Below are 9,838 nucleotides of genomic sequence, written 5' to 3'. Positions count from 1 at the left end.
CTTGTCTGGTCCAGGATGACCGGAGCTGAACCCAGATGGGCTCCAAGTTAACCCTCCTGAACTGGCGTTCGGTGCCCACACGAGTCCACTGGCTCGGTGAGCAACGCGTCGCCCATGTTACGGTTAGCGTGATGTTGCCATATTGGAGCCCTATACGTGAAGAAAACTCTACACTGCACACATTTTTCTCGAATTAAACACCATTTATGCTCTAAAAAAAATGAATTCGCGTTTTCTATGAGACGCCAAATACGGCACGTGATGGAGATTTTGACGTTGCTAGTGTGTCTGAACTGAAATGCACGACGTGGCAACAGCGCGGTTAAAAACCAACTACACGAGTTCACTGGCTCCGGGCGGCGGGGTACCCCTTTTTCGTGCCAGTCTCACTAATCATTATTTTTCATGATATTCATGGGGTTTTCAAGAGATAGGAATCTTACCAGTCCATTCCAGAGGGTTTGAACTAGGCATTGTAATTTTTACAAATTTTTTCATACATAATTTTGCATGCAACAAGAAAAAATCGAGAAAAGGCGGCGCTTTGCTCATTGAGCCAGTTCAGGAGGGTTAAATGACGGGCATTGTGACAATTCAATTGTCAAGTATTTTGGCTTGTTTTATTTCGAATAGAGGAATTGATGTATTTAAAGTCTCGGAGGAGATCAAACTCCTTCTCCTTCGACAAGTATCAAGGAAATAACCATTGGGACAATCTCAAGGAAAAATTGTTATTATTAATTATATTTGAATATTTGGATTGAGGAGAAGACCGTTGAGGAAGGGGCCCGACGATGAGAAAGAGGACGGCCCTCAGAAATATCTCTTGGGGCCACATTGGAGACTCATCCAACACTTCGAGACGAGTCTATCCTACCAGCCGAGGAGAAAAGCTAGCCGGAAGCGGGGTGTCATCGACTTCTGGAAGGGACAGGAAACTGCGAGCCGAAGAAAACTCCGGACAGGCCTGGAGAATCATCGTGGAAGGAAATCCACAATATGAAAAATTTAGATACCTTCAAATATTAATAATTTTGATTTAAATCGAATAGACAATTGTAACGGTTCAATCCGGTCCAGGGCAGTTTAGTGGCAAATTTGAGTGAATCGAGGGCCTCGGAGGGGAGATAATCCTTTTGATGGGCATGAATTTGACGAGGGGGCCGCGTCGGTTGAGTTCATCCCAACACTAACCTCAAGATGGAGCTGAGTTGAGTCGAGTAGAAAAAACTGCGTAGCAGTTAAATTTGTTGAGTAAAGAAAACTGCGGAGTTGGAGTCGAGCAGTTATTGTTGAGTAGTTGAGGACTAGAGTCGATTTTCTGAAAGGTCTGGTGCAGTTGGAGCGGATTCCGGGGCCTTGGACTGAATGAGTCGAGATAAGTCGTGTTTTGAGTAATTTTTTGCGGTTTAGCAGCGGGGCTGTGTCCCCGAGTCTATTGAGAGTTGGTTTTGAATTAATTTCAGATAGAGGTTTCGAGAATTTCTATTTTTTTGTGCTTGAGAAGAGATTCGTTTATTTGTAGTTGTTTGAGACGTTGGGGTGAATGTACTCATTATTGTTGAGGAATTGAGACGTAAATTGTTGTAAAGATCAATATCTTTACAACAAATATATTGATGTAAAACTGAGATACAATTTATCTGAGCCAAATTCTGGATGCTGTGAACCAGCTCAGAATCAAAATTCATCTTTGTATATTGAGAGAGTGAGGGAAGTGGAATTTTCTCCTCATACTGTAAAATAATATCCATATTATCGCTGAGTTGAACAGACCCCTGGGCAGATTGGCCCAGTTTAATTCTTAGAATTCTACTTAAAATTATTATTCTTGGTTGCAAATTTGATTTGATTATTTTATTGTATTTTCTGCACAATATAATTGGTTCATTAAGGCATAAATTTTGTGTGATATTCATTTCTTAGACTTTTGAGAATCCATAGGGGGTATCGATTCCCCTCCCCCTTGTTAGTGAATCCCGGGTTTAGTACAGTTTTGAGTTGATAAAATTGTGTAATTTCAACGTTTTTTGTATTTTGCCTATTTTTCCAAAATAAAACAATAAAAATAGGCTAGCGCCTAGGGTCAACTCTGCGTTGCATAGCCTTAAGCTCAAAAAAAAGTTGTGATGAAAATTGTTGATGAGTTGAAGATCATCACAAAGTCCCTGAGGAAATACCTGAGGAAGTTCCTAAGGAAATTCCTAAGGAAGTTCCTGAGGAAATTTCTAAGAAAGTTCCTGAGGAAATTTCTGAGTAATTTTCTGTGAAATTTCCTGAGGAATCTCCTTGGAAAATACCTTAGCACTGTTCTGGGGCAATTCCTGAGAAATTTCCTGGGAAGAATTACGGCAAATTTTTGAAAAGTTTCATTAGAAAATTCTTGTAAAATTTCCTTAGATAATTCCTGGGAAACTTCCTGAGGAATTTCTATGGGAAATTCCTGATCAGTCTCTTAGGAAATTTCCTGAGGAAATTCCGGAGAGAAGTCCTGAGGAATTTTATGACAAATTTCCTGGAGAAGGATACTGAAGATTTCATTTTCCAGGAAATCTTCCAGGGTTTTTACCCGAAAATTTTCCACTCTACTTTAGAGAGAATTTTCCAACGTGGAGAATTATTGAATTTTTTTGTCGTCTCATGAAAAAATATGAAATTCTTGACTGCTATGAAGTGTAATCGCCGACGCGAACGCGAGAGTTGTAATCACTGTGGTCAATAACGTCATTCGCTACGAGCTATGTAAAATTAATTTAATCAATACCGAAAATTTAAAAAAATATATTGAACATCATTACAATGTACTCTTCTGTTGATGAACATGAAATTCAAGAAAGAGAATTCTTTCATGCGTACCCCATCGTTCCCCAAATTAAGAAATCGTTTCATCGGGACCTTTCCTACTGATTTCAGAGTTTTTCTATCATTTTTTGGAGATTCGAAGGTGAAAAACGAAAAGAATACATTTATAATTATTTTAAAGTAGATTCATTTTACGACTCATTTTAAAGTTTTTGGATATTACCCCACTGTGCCCCCAACTGTAATAAGTTGGAGATGAGAGTTGATAATTCTAGAAGGTAAATAGTGATTGCTAAAAAGCAATCTAAGTATGATAGAAGCTCTGACACCCGCCTCTTTGTCTTAGCTACCCCCCTTTGCCTCGGTCTCCCCTATTAGAGTTCAGACCAGAGATGTCAGACAAGATGTGAATGTTTTTTTGGGGCCCGAGTGCAAGAGTGGGTGTTGAAATAGAGTACAGATGATTCTAAGGATGATTTGCACAATATTTCGACGTCCACTTCTGCATTCGGATCTCATGAGACAAATAAGAATATTTTTGAGAAAACATTTACATAAAAAATGAAAAACTATTTATTCCATCTTCATTTACGTTGATTCTAGTAAAATTGATGTGGAAAATTTTAATTTCAGCTCCCCTAGTAGGGATGTATTCCTGAAATATCATGAAGGTGCATAGATCATATTTTTCCATTCTCATGTCCACTTGACCCCAAATTTCAATGTTTCAACATCATATTCATTAAACAGAAGTATTTTTGTTTTTAAATAGTTAACTTAATAATTGGCGGTGGCTAGTTTGGGGAGTTGACATAAATATATCTGTTTCAGGGGAGGAACTACAGGACGATACATCTCCTACGTTAATCGCTAGACTGATATTCGTATTCAATGAATTAATATTTTTAGAAAATTATTTACTAGCTTACTGTCTGCATATCGCTTATCAGTTCATTCCATATGCCCAGCTTATTGTCCAGAATCATTTTATTGTCAATAACATCCTCATCTATACGGGCTGCAATCGATATTTAATAATGCATTATCGATCACGAAATTTAATCCATATGCGATCGATTGCGGGAGGAGGGATCTCTCCAATGCACAGCCGATCTTTCGTTGGGCAAGGTGACGTATGCGCAGGTTGCCCCCCAAGCCACGATTAGGACAAAGTTGATTAAAAAATGAATATTGATTCCTAAACTCCACATTGATGTTTTTTTGCCTTCCCAAAGTATTTTGCATCGCTTCATGCTGGTCAGATCAATATTTAATGATACCACCTACCTATACTATACGCCATATAAAAAGTAATAAATTTTAAATGAACTATTAATCCCTAAGCTATAAAATTCCATTCCTAAACAATCCCAAATGATTTAAATTGGTTTCATCTAAAAATTGATTATTTACCTGGTAGCTACATGTCCATAAAATTTAATCCCTTTCACCATAGATGAGAGCACTCCCTTCTTCACCCATTAATAGATTCATGATAATAGGGACGTGAACATAGCCCCAGCGACACGGTTGGCGCTTCGTCTCGCTCCGTCCCCACTCCTGCCCAGGCACCATAATGCGTCCTTCCTATTAGGTATTTTCAATCTTTAATCGTTTAAATTTGCGGTAACCGGATATTTTTTAAATATTTTTCCCGGATTCCTCATCTTTTCATGCATTTACTCACGAGAGGTTTAAAAGTTGTTTTGAAACACCCCGGTATTTTTCGACGTGGAGAATCACTGAGTGAGACAGAAAGTATATGGAGGTACTAATAGAGATTAACAGGAGGATCGGCATGAATAATATAAGCCCTCTTTTCATTCTCTTCGGGGCTGAATCGGGAAATAACTGCACATGTGGAGACTTCAAACAGCATCGAAACACTACATCTTCGAATGGAGCCCTCAGATCTCTTCTAGATCTCTTTCGGGAACACTACAGAAAACCGAAAGCCGTTCCATATTTTGACTCGGGGCGTAATAGATTATTTGTGTTATTGAATTTTCAATTAATGGAAAAATTTTATTTCTAAATTCTGCAAAAGCGAATAATAGAATAACGGTACTTGCAGATTACTATTTATCCGAACTCTGGCTGTAATTAAATTCCTTTGGAGCATGATATCTCAAGATTTCCCCGGAATTCCTAATTTCACGGAATCCAAAATTTTTTCTAATTTTCACATGAATCAAAACAGCGATTATTGCTACCGGCTTCATCTTCGAACTTGGTCAAAAGGGTATCCAAGCAAGTTTTTCAACTCACCATTTAGTGAATGCAAAACAGTGTTTTAGTTATCGTACCACAACTAATTTTTGGAACTTTCATACAAATATTATGCAAATATTGAAAAAATTATTGAACGAATTAAATTGAAATCAATGTCGATGTATAAGACTCATAGTGAAACTACTCCCAACGAATTTTGTATCGTCGATTTTTTCTGTTGTTATCATAATAAAATATGCCTGCATACAACTTTTCAAATTTTTATTTCCATTCCTGCCAGTTTTATCGCAAAAAAAATCTATTCCTAATGTCATAGTTCTTAGCCGTCAAAAAGTATTTCAAAAATGTGAAAAAAAAAGGAAAAATTAAAAACATATTAACATTTATGTAACATAATTTATTCATTTTCTTTTTTTCAATAATTTCCATTTTTTTTTAAATGAGTCACTTTTCAAAAATTCATTTTGACATGATTAGTTGAAGATACAACTTTGAGAAAAATCAGTACCTTTTATTTCATGTTTTTCTATTGAATAACGCGAAGAAAATTTTCATTTTTGGCTTGCGTCATGCTGGAAAAAAATTGACAAATGTTGGATTTCTTTTACTAGAAATCCAAATATAAATCATTCGTTGGGCTTCATTACTGAATCATAATACTTCCAATAGTTATTATACAAATTATGTTCATATATTCATTCCATTTTTTTCATATTTCTATTCATTTCCAGTTTTCTTTCCGAAAAAAATAAAATCACCAACTTATTGTAAGTTTTTAGTAAAAATCGAAGGAGAGAATTCTTTGTTTGGAGTTTCAATAGCTCACCCGACTTGACGAGGGGATTTGAAGTCTCTATATTATCAAAATCCATATCGACTTTTGGTGATGGAAGTTTGTTACTTGAAATTAATACTCCAAAATTAAAGGTCAGAAATGAAGGGTCAGAAAGTGAAGGTCATAAGGGTCATGAGGGTTATAATGAGGGTCAGAATAAGTATCACAAGGGTCAGATTATTGGTCATAGGGTGAAAATAAGGGTCATGGGGGTCATATGTTAGTGATATGGCGGTTGGCGAGCGGAGCGAACAAGGGGCGTAGCCCCCTAGTATACAATAATTAAAAAAAATTCTTGATGAAATAAAAAATTAGTAGAAGGAGGACCAACATCCTTGGCGCAGATCAGCAGATGGAGAATTATATTGATACTTGACAATGAGTTGAAAAACTCCGCGCCGAGAACGTTGGTCCTCCTTCTACTAAGTTTTTATTTCATCAAGAATTTTGTTAAAATCCTCATTCGATTTGAAACAATTTCTCTTATAGAAATCTGATTGTGCCCTATTTTCGTTTATTTGACATTGCTGACTAGGCTTTCTTTTTCATTTCTTTGTATTTTTCAAAAATTTCTACTTCCCAGTAAGAACCAAACAAAACTTTTTCTTGGCGCAGTTGTTTTACAAAAACATTTGTTTTTATTTTTTTGGGGAGATTTCATTATTTTCTCAAAATAAACAAGGAATCGTTTTTATATCCTGTAAATTTTTTCATTTTCAATTCAATTCGGCTCATTTATTTTTCACAAGATAAATCATCTTTCCAATTAACAATCGAAGTAAAACAAATAGTTCTATTCCACAGCCGTTATTTTCACCGACTTTTAATCATTTATTCAAGATTTTCCGACTGAATTTGCTTCTTCGAGAATTCATTTTTGCACGAAACTTGATTGAAAAATATCTGTAGAATTCATCATTCATGCACCATGTTCAATTTGTAAATTCCCGGGCTTCCCTCCTTGGTGGTTGAGGTTGTATTGCACTGCTACCAACTCCATAACAAAAAAATTATAGGTGTTGATGTGAAATGCGAGAATGTGCATATGATTCCGTTGCTATGCGCGTATTTTTTCAAATATTGCTTCGAACAAAAAAATAGTTACATCAATGAGAAGCTTGTGTCCAATTTATATAATGTAACTAAGAATATTTTTTATGTAGCTCGTCACGTTTGTATTTTATCTAATGGATATGATTTGGAGGTAGTGGAGGGGGTAGTTGCTTCGTGTATAGATACACGGCAGCGATCGGCCTGATGTTGTACAATCGGAATCAAAACTTTTCTTGGCCGATACGCTGCCGCGTATCTCGATAATATATAAACTAATATGTATAAATCGATTAATGTAATTTTTCAAGAGATTTATAACTGAAAACTAAAGATTCAATCTCCATGAAATGATGGATTAATCTAAACAATCTAAAAAAATCCAATTTGTGAGCATATTATCAACGAGGCCCAACGAATAATTTATGAGTGGATTTCCAGTAAAAAAAACCTCAAAATTTGTCAGTTTTATACATTTTTTCAATATGGCGCGTGCACAAAATGGAAGTTTTCCTCCCGTTACTTGATAGAAAAACATGAAATAAAAGATGGTGATTTTTTTTCAACGCTGTATCTTCATCGAATCATGTTAAAATGAATTTTTTTAAAGTAAATTTCAATAGAAATTGTAAAAAAAATAGATAAAAAAAATTTTCTTCATGTGTCCGTTCAAGTGATGCATGAATAACTTCTCGATGCGAGTTGAAATTTGAAATTAAAAATTTGGAAACTTCTTACAAAATATTTAATTTGTTTTAAATTCCAATTTCCCGAATTTCAATTTTGACAACTTCCTTTTTAAAAAACTCAAAAAGGGGAGGGGGTTATGTAGCGTGAATAAATCATCAAAATTCAATATTATACTTCCGAGGTCATTACCATCATTCCCTGCCATTGGGTCGGGAAATTAGTAATTTTCTAGGTAATAAAAAAAACAGAATATAAATAAAAGATTCACCCTCCCACGTAAATTTCTTACAAGCTATTCGAAAGGTACAAAAAGCTTTTAGAAGGGGAAAAGAAAAGTCCACTTGCAACATGAGACCGCAATTCAGTATATAAATGTGTAAAGCGCACGGAAATTCCCAACCGAGAATGTCATAAATAAATCATTCAGCTGTTATCATTTCCAAGATATGAACTATTGGCCCTCTGACACAATAAAATTAGTTTCTTCTCATTCCCAAAGATAATGATACCAGAAAGGTTATCAGCCACACTTCGACTTAAACATTTTCTGAATCTATCAATAGCGTCACCCTCTCTACACCGCATCTATTGTTTCTCCCCGCTAAAATTCGAATAATTGATAAAACAAAAACTCAGAATAATATTTCTACCTTATTATGATTTGCCAATTTTTTAATAAAATTGTTACCTGCAGCAGCGAGTGTGAATGGTTGCTGGGTTAAATCCGGACAGTCGACAACTTCCACGAAAACTTCGGAAAAATTCTCAGCCAATGCTGGACTGACAACTGCATTAGCAAAACACAAACAATTTTAGATCTCTCATAAATTTTTCATGAACATCCTTAAAATATTCACTGTTAACCTCAAAAATACGTAACCATTCTTGATTTCCTGCAGCGAAGGTACAAAAAGTTGTCGCTGAGATATTTTCAAGGATTCCGATGATAATGGACACATTGAAGAAGCCATTTCTTTTCTTTGAAATACAAAAAAAGTATTCTTAGAAACTTTAGTGTGTGAATCCTGATCACTAAGAATAGGTCTGCAACGTTCTTATGTCGTTCTAGAATTTAGCACTTTATATAGATATGTAGGACGTTAAGTGAGCGTCTCTAATGCTCTCCGGAGCGACAAACAACTGTTGAATAGCATAAGCAGACTTCAATATCTTATCATGCCCGTTGGAAGGTGTGACCTTGCGGGTTTCCTTTCAATCTGATGGAATTATTTCATCTAGATAAATATTTACACCTGCCTAGATTTTGTATGAGTCGATGAACTACCAGGTGGTTAGAAAGTACTGGAGGAATTCGAAATCTATTTGTTCGAACTTCATCCGTTTCTGCTACTCGGGGATCGATTTTAGGTCATCGGCAAAATTATTTATACTTTCTGTATTTCTTTGTGAATAACTAAGTTCTTTATGATTTGATTCCTTTATTGCTCATGGATGAACGAGTTAATGGTCGGAAAAGTAGGAATTTCCGAGCAACTTGTAAGTTATCGTTTTATTGCTAGCTATTCAGATGCAGGCAAAATATCGACTGCAACATTTGAACTGGCCAATCGATAAAGACGAAATTATTCCAACGCTAGGAAAGGACATGTTGCTATTGTGTTATTTTTATTTTCTCATACTGATTGTTGTATCTTTCTAGCAAAGTAACCCACTCACCGCATGGGCGAGAAAATTCAATAGAAATACCTAGCGAATTCGTTAGACAATTCTATCGGATTGCTATTCAACTTTTTATTAGTATTGAGCCAATTCTAATGAAATGGTCAATAGAAAATATTCTACAGAAGAATTCAATATAAGTTGATTTTTCTGTATAGGGTATTATATTGAGAGATTTTCTATAGAATTTCCTCGGCTGAAATTTTCGAATTTTTCTTCCGATCACAATGTCTTCTATCGGGTATATGGCAGAGTCGGTAAGGTCTTTACCTACACAGCCGGAGAACCCTGATCTGATCCCTAGCACTAGCTAATTATTTCTGAATTATTATTGGCTTTAATCCAACAATGTAAGGACACCATTAAAATATTTAAAAAAGAAAGGTCAAAATACCGTGAGGAATAGATTTATTCATGTTCGAATCAGATACAGTTTTACGCAGCGTTGGGCATATAAATTGTATTAGTAAAGTACAGTCTGTTCCCAACGTAATTTACCTAAATTACCCTGATACGTACTTATTAGACCGACACCCGGGAGAACAAAAA

At 35.6% G+C, this 9,838-nt stretch overlaps 1 protein-coding gene across 1 annotated transcript; it reads right to left on the bottom strand.

Annotated features, from left to right (window-relative positions):
• Positions 1-6,630: 6,630 nt before the first annotated feature.
• On the bottom strand, positions 6,631-8,781 carry LOC107040429 (ester hydrolase C11orf54 homolog). Its single transcript, XM_015260517.1, has 3 exons — positions 8,490-8,781; positions 8,298-8,396; positions 6,631-6,863 (listed from the first exon to the last, which is right to left on the bottom strand). The coding sequence occupies exons 1-3, from the start codon at positions 8,578-8,580 to the stop codon at positions 6,802-6,804; spliced, it is 252 nt and encodes an 83-aa protein (XP_015116003.1). The 5' UTR covers positions 8,581-8,781; the 3' UTR covers positions 6,631-6,801.
• Between the last annotated feature and the right edge of the window lie 1,057 nt (positions 8,782-9,838).

This window comes from Diachasma alloeum, unplaced genomic scaffold, assembly GCF_001412515.2.
Source record: "Diachasma alloeum isolate Michigan unplaced genomic scaffold, Dall2.0 Dall_scaffold_00334, whole genome shotgun sequence".
Taxonomy (NCBI): Eukaryota; Metazoa; Arthropoda; class Insecta; order Hymenoptera; family Braconidae; genus Diachasma; species Diachasma alloeum.
The sequence above is the reverse complement of the archived record's forward strand: the minus strand, read 5'-3'. Positions and strand labels throughout refer to the sequence as shown.